Source organism: Rutidosis leptorrhynchoides, chromosome 3 (genome assembly GCF_046630445.1).
Source record: "Rutidosis leptorrhynchoides isolate AG116_Rl617_1_P2 chromosome 3, CSIRO_AGI_Rlap_v1, whole genome shotgun sequence".
Lineage (NCBI taxonomy): Eukaryota > Viridiplantae > Streptophyta > Magnoliopsida > Asterales > Asteraceae > Rutidosis > Rutidosis leptorrhynchoides.
In genome coordinates this window covers 6,689,755-6,707,129 of record NC_092335.1, presented here as the reverse complement: position 1 = coordinate 6,707,129, position 17,375 = coordinate 6,689,755, and the positions used below count along the sequence as shown (strand labels likewise).

The window sequence follows — 17,375 nt, the reverse complement described above, 5'->3', positions numbered from 1 at the left end:
TTTCCTCAATCATATCCTCTGGTAGGTCTTCTAAAATATTCGGTTGTCTACCCTTAACGTCTATTTTGTTTTTATACTGTAAAATAGACAAGGATTAGATTCATAAAAGATAATTAACAAACAATACAAGTAATTTTTTACATAGAACATAAAAGTACAAGCACACTACAATACATATAATACACAACATGATTACAACCCTCTAATTTGAATCACTGGTTTCTTCTTCTTCTTCGGACTTGGTTCGTTTTCCTAATTTTCTAGGAATATATGGTGTTCCTCTAATACAAGCCGTCGTTTTCCATAATGGTTTAGAAAAACCTGGTGGTTTAGAGGTTCCCGGGTCATTGTTACATTTTAGGAAATACAGATGTTGCCGATACATATAAAGTTCATCGGGGTTGGAATCGGGTTTCTCTATTTTTATACCTTTTCCCTTATTATTTTCTTTCGCTTTATTAAATTGGGTCGAGGTAATTTCTATAACATCATCGAAATCCTCATCGGGATCCGATTCATCAGAAAATTGGTAATCTTCCCAATATTTTGCTTCCTCGGCGGAAACACCATTAACCATTATTAACTTTGGTCCGTTGGTTGAGGATTTTCTTTTATTTAATCGATTTACTATAGGTATCAATATTTCTTCCTCCGGAACCTCTTCTTCTTCTGGTTCCTCCTCTTTCGATTCCTCCTCTTCCGGTTCCTTCTCTTCCGGTTCTTCCTCTTCCGGTTCCTCTTCGGGAATTTGTGAATCTTCCCAAAATATATTCGACTCTTCATTATTATTAGGTGAATCAATGGGATTTGTACTAGAGGTAGACATCTATCACACAATATCAAACACGTTAAGAGATTAATATATCACACAATATTTACATGTTAATAATATATAGTTTCCAACAACAACAAAAAAATGTTAAGCAATCGTTTTTGAAGAAAAACACGGTCGAAGTCCAGACTCACTAATGCATCATAACAAACTCGGTAAGACACACTAATGCAATTTTCTGGTTCTCTAAGACCAACGCTCGGATACCAACTGAAATGTCCCGTTCATATTGATTATAAACGTTCCATATTAATTGATTTCGTCGCGAGGTTTTGACCTCTATATGAGACGTTTTTCAAAGACTGCATTCATTTTTAAAATAACCATAACCTTTATTTTATCGATAAAGGTTTAAAAAGCATTACGTAGATTATCAAATAATGATAATCTAAAATATACCGTTTACACACGACCATTACATAATGGTTTACAATAAGAATATATTACATCAAAAATAAGTTTCTTGAATGCAGTTTTTACATAATATCATACAAGCATGGACTTCAAATCTTGTCCTTATTTTAGTATGCAACAGCGGAAGCTCTTAATAATCACCTGAGAATAAACATGCTTAAAACATCAACAAAAATGTTGGTGAGTTATAGGTTTAACCTATATATTATCAAATCATAATAATAGACCACAAGATTTCATATTTCAATATACATCCCATACATAGAGATAAAATTCATTCATATGGTGAACACCTGGTAACCGACATTAACAAGATGCATATAAGAATATCCCCTATCATTCCGGAAAATCCTTCGGACATGATAAATACGAATTCGAAGTACTAAAGCATCCGGTACTTTGGATGGGGTTCGTTAGGCCCAATAGATCTATCTTTAGGATTCGCGTCAATTAGTAGATCGGTTTTCTAATTCTTAGGCTACCAAGCAAAAGGGGCATATTCGGCTTCGATCATTCACCCATATAATGTAGTTTCAATTACTTGTGTCTATTTCGTAAAACATTAATAAAACAGCATGTATTCTCATCCCAAAATATTAGATTTTAAAAGTGGGACTATAACTCACTTTCACAGATTTTTACTTCGTCGGGAAGTAAGACTTGGCCACTGGTCGATTCACGAACCTATAACAAATATGTACATATATATCAAAGTATGTTCAAAATATATTTACAACACTTTTAATACATTTTGATGTTTTAAGTTTATTAAGTCAGCTGTCTTCGTTAGTAATCTACAACTAGTTGTCCAAAGTTAGATGTACAGAAAAAAAATTGATATATATTATCTTGAATCAATCCACGACCTAGTGTATACACGTCTCAGGCTAGATCACAACTCAAAGTATATATATTTTTGGAATCAACCTCAACCCTGTATAGCTAACTCCAACATTACTGCATATAGAGTGTCTATGGTTGTTCCAAATAATATATATACATGGGTCGATATGATATGCCAAAACATTTGCATACGTGTCTATGGTATCCCAAGATTACATAATATATTAGAATACATGTATAATACAATATAAGTTAGCTAGGATATGATTAATATAGATTTGTTAACAATTTTCACGTAGCTACAACAAGAAAAATTATCCAATCTTGTTTTACCCATAACTTCTTCGTTTTAAATCCGTTTTGAGTGAATCAAATTGATATGGTTTCATATTGAACTCTATTTTATGAATCTAAACAGAAAAAATATAGATTTATAGTCGGAAATATAAGTTACAAGTCATTTTTGTAAGAGGTAGTCATTTAAGTCTAAAGAACGACGTCTTGATGACCATTTTGAAAAACATACTTCCACTTTGAGTTTAACCATGATTTTTGGATATAGTTTCATGTTCATAAGAAAAATTATTTTCCCAGAAGAACAACTATTAAATCAAAGTTTATCATAGTTTTTAATTATCAAACCCAAAACAGCCCGCGGTGTTACTACGACGGCGTAAATCCGATTTTACGGTGTTTTTCGTGTTTCTAGGTTTTAAATCATTAAGTTAGCATATTATATAGATATAGAACATGTGTTTAGTTGATTTTAAAATTCAAGTTAGAAGGATTAACTTTTGTTTGCGAACAAGTTTAGAATTAACTAAACTATGTTCTAGTGATTTCAAGTTTAAACCTTCGAATAAGGTAGTTTTATATATATGAATCGAATGATGTTATGAATATCATTACTACCTCAGGTTTTGTGGATAAACCTACTGGAAATGAGAAAAATAGATCTAGCTTCAAAGAATCCTTGGATGGTTTGAAAGTTCTTGAAGCAGAATCATGACACGAAAACAAGTTCAAGTAAGATTTTCACTCGAAATAGGATTGTTATAGTTATAGAAATTGAATCAAAGTTTGAATATTAGTATTACCTTGTATTAGAAAGATATCTTACTGTAAATAAGAATGATTTCTTGAGGTTGGATGATCACTTTACAAGATTGGAAGTAAGCTAGCAAACTTGAAAGTATTCTTGATTTTATGAAACTGGAACTTATAGAATTTATGAAGAACACTTAGAACTTGAAGATAGAACTTGAGAGAGATCAATTAGATGAAGAAAATTGAAGAATGAAAGTGTTTGTAGGTGTTTTTGGTCGTTGGTATATGGATTAGATATAAAGAATGTGTAATTTTGTTTACATGTAAATAAGTCATGAATGATTACTAATATTTTTGTAATTTTATGAGATATTTCATGCTAGTTGCCAAATGATGGTTCCCACATGTGTTAGGTGACTCACATGGGCTACTAAGAGCTGATCATTGGAGTGTATATACCAATAGTACATACATCTAAAAGCTGTGTATTGTACGAGTACGAATACGGGTGCATACGAGTAGAATTGTTGATGAAACTGAATGAGGATGTAATTGTAAGCATTTTTGTTAAGTAGAAGTATTTTGATAAGTGTCTTGAAGTCTTTCAAAAGTGTATGAATACATATTAAAACACTACATGTATATACATTTTAACTGAGTCGTTAAGTCATCGTTAGTCGTTACATGTAAGTGTTGTTTTGAAACCTTTAGGTTAACAATCTTGTTAAATGTTGTTAACCCATTGTTTATTATATCAAATGATATGTTAAATTATTAAATTATCATGATATTATGATATATTAATATATCTTAATATGATATATATACATTTAAATGTCGTTACAACGATAATCGTTACATATATGTTTCGTTTCGAAATCCTTAAGTTAGTAGTCTTGTTTTTTCATATGTAGTTCATTATTAATATACATAATGACATGTTTACTTATCATTTATCATGATTAAACATAGTGTAACAATATCTTAATATGATTCATATATAATTAGTAAGACGTTGTTATAACGATAATCGCTATATATATCATTTCGAGTTTCTTAATTCAATAAACTCAATTTTATGTATATAACTCATTGTTAAAATACCTAATGAGATACTTACTTATCATAATATCTTGTTAACTATATATATAATCATATATATGTCATCATATAGTTTTTACAAGTTTTAACGTTCGTGAATCACCGGTCAACTTGGGTGGTCAATTGTCTATATGAAACCTATTTAAATTAATCAAGTCTTAACAAGTTTGATTGCTTAACTTGTTGGAAACACTTAATCATGTAAATATCAATTTCATTTAATATATATAAACATGGAAAAGTTCGGGTCACTACACCCGAAGCGTTGGCCGCTCGACAATCTCTTCCGAGCAAAGTACACGTCATTTAGAGTCCCATAATTCCCGAATACTCTCCGACAATCATCACGAGACCACGACTCCGGGAAATTGAAAATCAAAAACGATGTAACACGACAATCATTCGACATTGAACTCGAGGAGACATTTGGTTCTGACATAAGGGTTACATCATCTTTGGCCAGAGGGCTGGCCGGAGAAGATGGTGGGTTGGTTGTCCGTGGAAGAAGATGAACGAACAGGTTTATGTTTTGATCAGAAGGTGATTGTTCTGAGAAACAAAGTTCTAAAAGGAGAGAAGAATAAAAAGAAATAAAAAGAATTTTGGTCAAGATTGGTGTATGAAAAGAGGTGGTGGAGGGTCGTTTAGGGTGGTAGAGGGTGGCTGAGGAGGGTGGTGGAGGGTGGTTGAGGAGCGTGGGGATGACAGATAATTAATTTTTCTTGACGTAATAATTACTCATCGATGGGTATGATTTTTAATGGTCCTCGAGAGAACTCACTACTAGAAAAGGCACTACTATAATTGGCCCAGGTTTTCTCTATAGCAGTAGTTGGGGCGGGTTATGCAACTACGAGAGATGAACGTGTAGGTAGTTTAGTCCCCCCCGGGTGATATCAAACTGATGTCTTAAGAAAATAGGTATCTAAATAAACACAAACATCGTTTTTCACCTACACACCAAACATCCATCTCTGCCTACAGCCGAAAAAGAACGCCCCAAAAGCTTCAATTTTTCACCAAAAAAATCATGAATATTGTTAAACTATTGTTCCTGGTCGAAATGTTGAAAATTTTTCTTGAAATTATTTATTTAATGATAGTTTAATGATTATAAGAAGTTTAACAGTGTTGAATTGTTAGGAAGATGCTTGGGCAAATTGTTGATTATAAAAAGTTTGTCTAGTATCGTTGTCATGTTTAAGTTGTTGTAGGCGGTCTCAGAGTCGTTGTAACTGCTAGCTTCTGGCTAGTTTTCTTTTTTATCTATGAAATTACTTGCCTTTCAAAAAAAAAAAAGAAGAAGTTGAGTTTTACTTTGATTTCTTATTGAATTGTTGATTTTTGGCCTTCAAAATTGATAGGCTAGATGCAAAATTGAACTTATGTATGGATGCAGGGAATAGAACTCTTCAATTGTATGAGTGAGTCATTATGGCTCCAAGTCTTATGTCGAGACTAAATTTGAACGGGTAAGTCTTTTGTATCATTAAGAAATAAAACATAGTACTCCGTATAATATAGTGAACATTCGTCGTGTTTGTTAATATGTGTATAAGGATCAACCTGTTATCTATGTAAGTATGCAAAATATAAGTGTCTACCCATTTGATAGTATGAGTATAAGGGTCGACCAATTAATTATTAACAATACATATTCATTCTATTTTTAAAAAAAATTTATTTACACCATGAGAGCACAAGAGTGTTTTTCAACTTCATTGAGGGTTGGCGCGATCAACACTTGTGATACGGGACCATCCTGTTGAACGCGGTGGCTCAACGACAATACATAAGTAATTCTTCTAACATAAAACCCAAAATATTATGATAGGTCCTTGATACATACATATATACATACATATATATATATATATATCAAGGACCTATCATAATATTTTTACTTATGTATTGTCGTTATATATATATATATATATATATATATATGGTTACTTATAGATATTTGTACATACGTAGGGAAAGTCATTGCTTGGGAAAAACTGAAAACTGTCAAGAGAAGAAACTTGATAATTTGAAAGGTTTTGACGTTAATCACTCATACGAGAACGAGGGATTGAATGTTTGATGTATAGTTTGCGAATTGTTATGTTGTTATGAACTTGTAGTTCCAAATTATAAGTTTTAAACTTGTTATTTTTAACGTGTTAAACTATATATTGTGACCGTTATTTATTTGGTGGTTGATATTGAGGTTGTTGATGTTATTAATATTGTATTGTTGGTAATATGGAAATAACATGAAATGGGAAAAACGACCTTGGAAATCGGGATTGAAACTACAAATATAGCAGTTTTCTCCTGTATTTGCTGCTTAAATATTATGAGGACAAGTCCTTACAATAGGCCTAGTGTGAGGACATGCTTTCCATTTTAGAAAAATTAATTAGTTAAATTATTGTGAGGACATCTCTCCATAAAAAGTAATATTAATTATTTAAAATAAATTAAAGTTTTATATATAAATATTATTGTGAGGACATTATCATCACAATAGATATTTACCGTTTCTTTTTCATTTTTTTCTATTAAATGAGTTATTGCGTGAACATCCTCGCTAAAGACTTATTGCATCGAGCCTTTAGCGAGAACTTTATTGTGAGGACTTTTAAACCTATTGTGAGGACTTCCGTCCTCCTAAAGGCTCTCATTCTTGTAGTGTAGTATCACACCATAAAGAGGCTTTCTATCCGATCTTTACGAAAATTAGTTATCCTTACATAAGTTTTGACATTTGATGAAGTTATACCTAGGCGTTATTTTATCACTTAAATTATGTGTCAGTTTTCTAAAAGGAAAATAAACCCTAGATAAATAAATTTTTGGGTTGTATACGTGCAACTACTATTGTTATAACGTGATCATCTATTTTCGTTTCAGTCTTGTAAGATTCGTTCATATAAAAGAAATAGAGAAGGAAAAAAAATCGTATGTTACGTGTATGAAAGCATATTGGCAACAAAGGAATAATTTTCATGATCAAAATCAAGTGAATAGGAAGAATGATGGTGTCTTGCAACGTTTTTTTTAAGGCAAAAAGTTGCCTTGCAACGTTTTAAATGGCACGCAATGTATACATTATTATATACGGAGTACATACATATGCACCATTTAACAATATATAACAGCTTGCGAATGAATAGTATCCCGCTACAGTATTTTTTCCTTTCCCCTACGATACTTTGTTTTTTCAATTCAAATTTTCCGGCCCAACGAAGTGGGCTAACGACCACTTCCTAGTTATAAAGTAAGGCCCGTACCCCGGATATGATCAGTAACTAACCACCGTGATTCTGCTATTTATTTTGTAGCATGTACGAGTTAATTTTGAAATAAATGTGTTCACGTATACATGCATCCGTAAATAAGTTTAGTACATATAGAAATATTTTTCGGTTGTACATACATGTACAATATGAAATGTGTAAATTGATCCATCAACAAGCTAGAAGGATAGAAATACTCAGCAATTAAATACCAACTCAAGTACAATAATCCATATCTATATCTAATACGAAGTAATATACTAGTAAATAATTAAATAACAAAAGACAAAATTAAGAACCATAAAACGAGAAGGGTCATATTCAAAGATCCTAAATCAAATGGAATTTACTTTGCCGTATCAAATATATTGTTAGTTTATATTAAAAAATAATCAAATACTGTTATCTTATGTGACTTAAACATTAGTTCTTGGATCCTGGGAGCAACAGCAGCAACTATTACCAGATGCAGCCAAAGATAAAGCTAACAAAGAAAAAAGAACTCCCAGGAATAATCATCAAAAGTAAAGTTTTGAATATGAAATCCCAAGATAAAAGTTTACTCACCACTACATTCCAAAACAACTTGCACATCTTTAACCTAACTCTAATAATAATAATTCCCATTTCGTAGACAAAAAGCATGTACCCATCATTTATCTTACATATATATTATATTAAATCAAAACCGATAACATTTCCAATGTTCACACTATTCGAACGTAGTACAATTAATTTTAATCAAATGTATGCGAACTAACTGATCAAATATTCACGAGATCTTTTATGATCATTTCTCTAGTCATCTCAAAATGTTATATTAGTGAAGTTTGATATTTAGACATTATCAAAGTAGATCTTGTGATAGTTACATACGGAGTATTATGTATATTAAATTCACTGTTGCAAAAGACCCCGTCTCGAGCCGTTGCGACGGTTTGGTGACTAGTCCGTCCCGTCTCGAAGAAAACCGTCTAATATGACAATCAACGGTCAAAATTCGGGTCAAAGTTGAAAAAAAATCTGGTCAAAGTCTGTCAAAATTCGGAAAAACCAGAAAGTCGGTAAATCGGTCAAATTTGTCGTATTTTAGTTTGAATTTTCTGTATTACATTTACGGTGATAGCAATTATGAGTACAAATTAGTCAATTAAAATTTTTGGCTTTAAAATAAGTACACATATATACATTTATATACTTATATATTTAAAAGTCAACTTTGGTTAACGTCCGTCTCGACCACGTCTGGAACGTCTCAGCCTTTTTATAACCCGATTGTCTCGACCCCGTCTCACGTCTTTTGCAACTTTAATTAAATTGTACTGAATTTAAATTAAATTAAATTAAATATTAAATATTCATTTAAAAGTAAAAAAAAAAAAGTACTACTAGTAGTACAATTTAAATTAGAAAAAAAATGTAAGTAATAAAGGAAAAGAAAAGATAAAGGAAACAGAGTGGTAGTTTTCAAGTTAAGCAAAAAAACGATCACGTATAGAAACTAGAAAACAAGTAGTTATAGTCTTTTGTTGAAGTAGGAATAGAAACATCATTCACTCTATTCATTTTCAATCACCAAATATTTCCACTCAACAAAAAACAATCATGATGAACAACCACCATCATCTATATCCAACAAGCACTCCTAAAAAGCAACAATCAACATCCTACATTTCATTCCGCCCTTAAATCAACCATCTATTCTTCCTACAAACAACCACCTTTAACCACCATGAACCACCACCGTCAACCGCCGTCGTCGTTCTATCTTCTCCTACTAGTCTTCCTCCGCCTTTCATCAGCCGCGCACACATCCAACCTTCCTCTACAACTTGTCTCACTACTGTCCCTAAAATCATCTCTAATTGACCCATTGAATACATTTCAAGGCTGGGATCCATCACCCTCATTGTCTAAGCCCGGGTTCGAGCCTGTCTGGTGTAATTGGTCTGGTATCAAATGTGACCCGAAAACAAACGAAATCAATACACTAGACATCTCTAACCGAAACCTCTCCGGCTCGATTCATGAAAACATCAAGTACTTAACACACTTGCATCATTTGAACATAAGCGTAAACTCATTCACCGGGCCATTTCAGCCCACAATCTTCGACCTCACACTACTTCGCACTCTCGACATCAATCATAACCTCTTCAACTCGACATTTCCAACCGGGATTTCGAAACTAAAGTTTCTTACATTCTTCAATGCATACAGCAACAGTTTCACCGGCCCGTTACCTAACGACATCGTTCAATTACAGTATCTCGAGCATCTTAATCTCGGCGGAAGCTACTTCGAAGGCGAAATACCAAAACCCTACGGCGGTTTCAAAAATTTAAAATTCCTAGACCTTGCTGGAAACAGCCTCACTGGCCAAATTCCTGATGAGTTAGGGTTTATAAAATCATTGCAACGTCTTGAAATCGGTTACAATGTCTTCTCTGGTGAAATTCCTTCACAATTCGCTTTGTTATCGAATTTAACCTTTATTGATGTCTCATCTGCTAATATCTCTGGTGAATTTCCAACTGCGTTAACTAACTTAACGAAACTCGACACATTGTTGATATTCAAAAACAATCTGTACGGCCAAATAACTAGAGGTATAATCAAGTTACAACACCTAAGGATTCTGGATTTATCGGATAACAAATTCTCAGGAAACATACCGGAGGAAATATCGTCATTGAAGAACTTAATCCAGTTAAGTTTAATGAACAACGAGTTAACAGGAGTCGTTCCACAAAGTATCGGAGAACTTCCAGCGCTCGAATTCCTGTATTTATGGAATAATTCGTTCTCTGGAATTTTACCACGAAAATTAGGTTTAAATTCGAGACTACAAAGGCTCGATGTATCTTCAAATTCATTTTTCGGTCCAATTCCGCCTAATCTTTGCCTAGGCAACAATTTGGTGAAACTCCTCCTGTTTTCGAATCAGTTTTCCGGTGATATTCCGTCGTCGGTAGCTAATTGCTCATCTTTATTGAGGTTTCGCGTGCAAAACAACAGACTTAACGGTTCGATTCCGATAGGATTCGGTAATTTACCGAATATTACGTTCATGGATATGAGTAATAACAATTTCACAGGACCAATTCCGGTAGATTTAGCTAATGCAGCTAAATTGCAGTACCTGAACGTGTCAGGTAATTAGGGACGGAACTAATACGTATTCATTTCATATTATTAGTTACAAAAACTTATAAAATTTATATATAAACGTTACTAATATTGACTATGAACCTAAATTTGTAATGCAGGTAATTCATTTGGCAGTGGTTTACCGGAAAATATATGGAGTGCACCGAGTTTGCAAATATTTTCAGCTAGTTCTAGTAAACTTACAGGAACAATCCCTAAATTTAAAGGCTGCGAAAATTTCTATAAGATTGAAATCGAAGGGAACGAATTGAGTGGTAGCATTCCATGGGATATTGGTCACTGTTTGAAGCTGATTTCGCTAAATTTGAAGCGTAATTCGTTAACAGACATCATTCCATGGGAGATTTCTACTTTACCTTCGATAACAGAAGTTGATCTTTCACATAACTTTCTTAATGGTACTATTCCTGCTACTTTTGGTAATTGTAGTACACTAGAAAGTTTCAATGTGTCGTATAATCAGCTCACTGGGCCCGTACCATCATCTGGGCCAGCATTTTCGAGCTTACATCCATCCTCATTCACGGGAAATGAAAAACTATGTGGCGGAGTAATTAAGAAACTCTGTAGTACTGAAACCGAAACATTGGTTAATCCACCACGTACGAAGAAAACCGCGGGGGTTCTTGTATGGATAGTCGCAGCCGCTTTTGGTGTAGGTATTTTTATTCTAATAGCCGGGACCCGGTGTTTTCGTGTTGCATATCAACGTCAGTTCGTTTTAGAAGAACGAGAAATCGGGCCGTGGAAGTTAACTGCTTTTCAGCGGTTAAATTTCACGGCCGAAGATGTAGTGGAATGTTTATCAATGACTGATAAAATCCTCGGAATGGGGTCCACTGGGACTGTATACCAAGCTGAGATGCCAAGTGGCGAGATCATAGCGGTTAAAAAGCTATGGGGGAAACACAAGGAAACAATCAGATGGCGAAGAGGTGTGTTGGCCGAGGTGGAAGTGTTGGGTAACGTGCGGCATAGGAACATTGTGAGATTGTTAGGGTGTTGTAGTAACAGAGAGTGTACAATGTTGTTGTATGAGTACATGCCTAATGGGAGTTTAGATGATTTGTTACATGGTAAAAATAAGGGCGATAATTTAATAGCGGATTGGGTTACTCGTTACAAGATTGTGTTGGGTGTTGCACAAGGGATTTGTTACCTTCACCATGATTGTGATCCGGTGATTGTTCATCGCGATTTGAAACCGAGCAACATTTTATTGGATAGTGAGATGGAAGCTCGGGTGGCTGATTTTGGTGTCGCGAAGCTAATCCAGTGTGATGAATCAATGTCAGTTATTGCCGGGTCCTATGGTTACATTGCACCAGGTAACTCTTTTAGAAGTATTGTAGTGTACAATATCATAACGACTAACAAAACTATTAGATATAATAAAAATTAGTATAAATAAATCAAAGATAATCTCAAAAGTTAGCATAATCGAACTTTTTTGACACACACATAACTAAAATCTTGATGCACTGATAGGTGTACCTGTCACGTTGACTTTGCTTCGATGTGTAGGGTGATGTATTTAGTTCTTTATGTTTTTTAATTTTCATTTGAAGACAGGGACTGATTTTGTAAAATTTGTAAATTTGGCGCCAATGGGTAAAAACTGTTTGAAGTTGTATAGGCGCACTAAAATGCGCGTGAAGTACCTTTTGCTTTTAAATGTATTCTTTTTTGTTGTCAATGATCCAACGGTGGTTAGGTCTTGATGTCATATATATGGCCTGCCAGGCCCAACCGCCAAACACAATAATTTTACTAACACTGTCAATCTTCCTTGCAGTCTGATATTGACATTTTTGTGCCTATTACTTTATGAAACTTTTGCCAAAGTTGTTTTCTTAAGAAAATAATCACTTTACTTGACAGTTTGTAATGTTTTCAAAACATTCTTAATGTAATTATTACCATGTACAGTATATTGTTTTGAAATTTAGGACATGATACATTATTTGATTTTTGCGCAGAGTACGCGTACACATTGCAAGTCGACGAGAAAAGTGATATATACAGTTTTGGAGTAGTGTTGATGGAAATTATAAGCGGTAAAACGTCGGTGAATTCTGAATTTGGTGATGGTAATAGTATTGTGGATTGGGTGAGGTCGAAAATGAAAACCAAAGAAGGGATAAGAGACGTGTTGGATAAAAACGCAGGGGCTTCGTGTAGCTCAGTAAGGGAGGAAATGATGCTATTATTAAGGGTGGCTTTGTTATGTACGAGTAGAAACCCGGCTGATCGGCCCTCAATGAGAGACGTTGTGTCAATGTTACAAGAAGCTAAACCGAAGAGGAAGTCACCGGAGAATGGTGATAGTAGAGAGGTGATTAATAGTTGTACTAAACCTCTACCGCCAACACAAAAGGCAACTGTTGAATGTTGATACAACTGGTCTTTCGGAGTTTTTTATTGATTCTTTTTCTTAATTAATCTTTTAATTTGGGGGGATTACTACGAGTTTGTGCTGTTTATTTTTGTGCTTTAATTAAGTAATAGTGGGGATTGGTATAGAGGAAGTTAGAAGTATATTTGTATTTTGTAACCAATGAAATGTCAAGTCCTTTGGTCCAACCATTATTGGGATGGCTTTTGTCTTAGGAAAATTAAATTGGTAAATAGGGAGTATTGTTTTGTCAAAGACTCAAAGTAGTACTACTTATTTACAATACCTAAATAACACACTCATAAAATACATGTAATGCATAAGTTAGACCAACATATCAGGGATTTACACTATTATTACAGAATTAATTAAACTAAAATCGCAACAAACTTTGGTCCTAAAAGGATAAGATTATATAACTAATAACCTAAACACCAATTCCATCAGTAACACCCCGGATATTATCCTCGGGTGATTGTGAAGGAAACACCACATTGTCATATACAATGCTCGCAGCACCTGCTCCAATCAAGGGTCCGATCCAATAAACCGCTTGATTCCTGAAACTTCCACCAACTACAGAACACCCAAATGAGTAGGCTGGGTTCATTGACCCACCTGTAAACGGGCCAGAAGCCAACACATTGGCTCCTGCTATCAACCCGATCATTAATGGTCCAACTGTCCCAAATGCACCACGTCTTGGATCACCCGCAGCATAGACTGTGTACACCAACACAAAAGTCATCACTCCTTCCAAAAAAGACGCTCCAAATCCCGTCATTTCTTCTGGAATCTCGTGAACCGGAACATTCTAGGAAAAAAAAATGTTCAAACGTTAAAAAACATTTTTTGACAACAATAAGCAATATACGTACAAAAGTTTAATTGAAAATTCGTTTTACAAATGATTATTGCTAACTTTTAGTTCATGTAGCATAATGAATTCAAACAATGTTTAGGAAACTTGTGTGTACCACTGATACAGTCATGAATCTCAAGATCATACACGCGAACACCGAGCCAAGCATTTGAGAAAGCGTGTAGCAGATCGCCAAAGGGATACTAATATGACCTCCAACCGCCATTCCAAACGTCACAGCCGGATTCACATGGCCACCAGAAACATTAACGGCTAAATAAACAGCCGCTGTCAATGCAAAAGCAGTTGCAATTGCAGATACTATTAGGCTAGATGGATCAATCACTGGCGCTTCCGGCATCAATTTCCCTGTAAAAAAAAAACCCCCATCAAAAACATTTCAAAATTATAAATTAAGACCATAAAGTTCGTTATTTGGAAAATTACCATCTATGTAACATAAGTCCTAATCATAGGATTCATAGAGAAGCATTAGTAACTTAGAAAACCAAAATATTAAAATTGTGAAATACGTGTGAATTTTTACGCTTCTTAAATACTATCTATGTAACAAGTTTCAAAATTAAGGACAGTTCGTTTGATACTAATCTATAAACAATCATTAACAAAACCGTTACAACTCGCATTAAACATATAAGATAGTTTTTTTAGAGACAGATACTTGAAGACATAGCGGAGCCAGTTGCCGCGAAGACAAAAAAGAAAGTGGAGAGAAACTCTGCAAGATACATTCGCAGGGCCGCAGGAGTAATCGCATGTTCGAATCTTGGTCTTAGAGTTGCGATTGTTTCTGACATATTTGACATTGTTATTATATATATAGAAGAAATCAAGAAATAAAGTAATTTAAATCGTTTAGTGAATGCAGTTTGGAATGAGTTTTGTGAATGATTTGTGAAGATGTTATAAGCGGTTTTTACATGTTTTAAGAATGTTTTTCAAAAATTAACCGCCAGTTCCACGTGGCGTTTTATTATTAGTTACTTCTGATAGTTGCGGTTTGTACGGTTAGTTGTGTTTGAAAATCTCTCATCCACCTCTCTATTTTACATTTTGAGCCCCTTAATAATTAAACACCGTTCACATTTACATTATAAACATTTTTAAATTTATGTGCCTAAGAAAAAATAACTGAGAATTAGTGTTTTACTTTAAGATAACATATACTTGAGGTCGATAGTTACGTTTGTCTCTTAATAGTGTGAAAAGAGTGAAAGTAGTGATTATATTCATAATATACTACTATAGTACTATGAGGGTTTGATACGTAAAAACTATACTAAAACCAGAGGTATATTTTATAATCTACTCAAATAGACAACCATCAAAATATAGAGTTGCTATAGTTAATTTTGATTTTCAAATAATGTAACGATACATACATAAAAGTGAAAAGTGAAGTAACTTTCCACTGCTTCAAGATGGCCAATTTCTATACCAACCGGCCCATGCTGACACCAACCCACTAATCCCAAGGGTTACAGCATGATTGCAAAATGGATTGGGCTCAATATCAGCCAGCCCAATTATCAAATCAGCCAGATTAGCAGACACAGCCATTAATCTCATCACTCTATCAACTTTAATTTTCTTAATTTCATCACCCTTTTCTTCCGATTCTGATGACAAACTCAATTTAATTCTTCTTTCTTCTTCAATACCTTCTTTAATCATAATATATTCCAAAATACAAAAGAATACGTATCCAAGTGACTCCCCAAATGCCGATATAAAACTCATCCTCCTAGCCAAATTTGCATCAATAACTCCCGTTCTTGATAACCAGAGGAAATGATCAAAAAAGAAATAGACCATTTCGCCTGCGTTAGCAAAAACCGATAGAAACCTATAAGTCGGGGTAGGGCCTGGGTTTCTCCTCAAAGCATTGAAGCCTGTGAGAAAGCGCCCTGCCCTGAAAGCTTTTCGGCTCAACCCTGATGCTACCTCACATTGCTTGGCCAGATGGGCTGCTTTCGGGTTGGTGGTTTCAAGGTGCCAAACAAGAAGTTTAGAGACATATTGGAAGGTTTTAACAAGCTTGTCAATACCATCTCTTTTAGCTAAGAAAATCACTAGCTTGTCTACTTTGTCATTCATGGTATGTGTTGGTGTGAGCTTCAAGTGTTAGAATTTGTGTGATTTGTGAAGATATAATGGTGAGGGTTGAAGGGAGAGCCACAAGTTAGGGGTAGTTTTAGATAAAATAATTTTTACTTATGAATGGACAATATTATTTTGATATTATCCTAGACAACAATATTTTGTCAGCTATGTATGTTATACAATTATGACTAGATTCCAGCATTATTTGGTGAATCATTTTTTGTACCATTTTCATGTGGTTCTTAACTTGTATGCCACCAAAACTGGAAAAAATGATGCTCCTTTCATAAGTTATTACTGCTTTTATGCTTTAGAAATGCAGAGTTCCGAAAATTATGCATCTACAAATGTTGTGTAAGAATTATTAGTAATTTTGATTTGATACGTGTATATTGTCCAAAACATAGCAATCTTGGGACAGATCTATCTTGGGCCCAACTATGGGCTGTTAAGAAGCCGCGAGTCATCAGAGAGAAAATTGGCCCGAAATATGGTCGACTTAAGTTATCACTATCGGATAACACATATACTTCTACATCTAATAATTAAAGGAAAGTTAATTACTTCTAATAATTTGGTTGTTATATTATGGAGTACTAGTTAAACACCCGCGACTTGTCGGTTTTTTTTAAGAAATTTTTATGCGATACAAAGTTGCGTAGTTACATTTTGTAGATTATGATGCGAAAATGAATAAATTGTTAATGAAATAATTTCAAAGTACGTAGCCATCAATACATAATGTCAATCAAAGACAAAAATGTAATAAGAATAAAAGTAACTGCAACAAAGAAGTAAACATTATTTAGATCTGTATCGATTCCCATTGGTGGTTAAATGAAATTATACGTTTGTGGTAGTTGTGAAGTGCAAGCAACGCCAACAATCGTTGTCTTATAGTTGGTATATCTTGCATCTTTTTCAAAGTAATGATACGCAATTGATCTGCCTATAAAAGATAAAATAATTGATTTAATAGTAAAGCATAAGTTTTGTATACATATATTGTAAGGTATATAAATTTATATAGTTCAGATGTTACCTGATCACAGTAGTAGTTGTTGACAACAATCTGTTTTCAAGATTTTTCGACATTTGATTTGAGAAATTATTCATAGAAGAAAAGTCTCCTTTATCAACGAATGAATTTTCTGAAAAAGAATTACTTAAAGTATCTTGCAAATGTGACGACCCGGGAATTTCCGACCAAATTTAAACTTTAATCTTTATATGTATTCGACACGATAAGCAAAGTCTGTTATGTTGAAGTCTTAACAATATTGAACTGTGTTCATATATTTA

The 17,375-nt window shown here is 33.9% G+C and overlaps 3 protein-coding genes across 3 annotated transcripts; 1 reads left to right on the top strand and 2 right to left on the bottom strand.

Moving 5' to 3' along the window:
• Nucleotides 1-9,120: 9,120 nt before the first annotated feature.
• Nucleotides 9,121-13,266, top strand: LOC139895688 (uncharacterized). Its single transcript, XM_071878220.1, has 3 exons — nt 9,121-10,676; nt 10,791-12,020; nt 12,672-13,266. The coding sequence occupies exons 1-3, from the start codon at nt 9,254-9,256 to the stop codon at nt 13,085-13,087; spliced, it is 3,069 nt and encodes a 1,022-aa protein (XP_071734321.1). The 5' UTR covers nt 9,121-9,253; the 3' UTR covers nt 13,088-13,266.
• Nucleotides 13,267-13,514: 248 nt separating this feature from the next.
• LOC139895687 (probable aquaporin TIP5-1) lies at nt 13,515-14,941 on the bottom strand. The gene is made up of 3 exons (XM_071878219.1): nt 14,632-14,941; nt 14,065-14,318; nt 13,515-13,901 (listed from the first exon to the last, which is right to left on the bottom strand). Exons 1-3 carry the CDS (start codon nt 14,774-14,776, stop codon nt 13,515-13,517), a joined length of 786 nt encoding a protein of 261 aa, XP_071734320.1. The 5' UTR covers nt 14,777-14,941.
• A 359-nt stretch (nt 14,942-15,300) lies between these two features.
• On the bottom strand, nt 15,301-16,107 carry LOC139895686 (peroxisomal membrane protein 11B-like). Its single transcript, XM_071878218.1, has one exon. The coding sequence runs from the start codon at nt 16,065-16,067 to the stop codon at nt 15,387-15,389; it is 681 nt and encodes a 226-aa protein (XP_071734319.1). The 5' UTR covers nt 16,068-16,107; the 3' UTR covers nt 15,301-15,386.
• Nucleotides 16,108-17,375: the final 1,268 nt, after the last annotated feature.

What these genes read in the sequence shown, in the direction of transcription:
- LOC139895688 (XM_071878220.1), top strand. Translation starts at nt 9,254, where the DNA reads ATGAACCACCACCGTCAACCGCCGTCGTCGTTCTATCTTCTCCTACTA. An exon ending in GCAGTACCTGAACGTGTCAG is followed by an intron (nt 10,677 to 10,790) that starts GTAATTAGGGAC and finishes TTTGTAATGCAG; the next exon opens with GTAATTCATTTGGCAGTGGT. An exon ending in CTATGGTTACATTGCACCAG is followed by an intron (nt 12,021 to 12,671) that starts GTAACTCTTTTA and finishes ATTTTTGCGCAG; the next exon opens with AGTACGCGTACACATTGCAA.
- LOC139895687 (XM_071878219.1), bottom strand. Translation starts at nt 14,776, where the DNA reads ATGTCAAATATGTCAGAAACAATCGCAACTCTAAGACCAAGATTCGAA. An exon ending in TGGCTCCGCTATGTCTTCAA is followed by an intron (nt 14,319 to 14,631) that starts GTATCTGTCTCT and finishes TTTTTTTTACAG; the next exon opens with GGAAATTGATGCCGGAAGCG. An exon ending in GATTCATGACTGTATCAGTG is followed by an intron (nt 13,902 to 14,064) that starts GTACACACAAGT and finishes TTTTTTTCCTAG; the next exon opens with AATGTTCCGGTTCACGAGAT.
- LOC139895686 (XM_071878218.1), bottom strand. Translation starts at nt 16,067, where the DNA reads ATGAATGACAAAGTAGACAAGCTAGTGATTTTCTTAGCTAAAAGAGAT.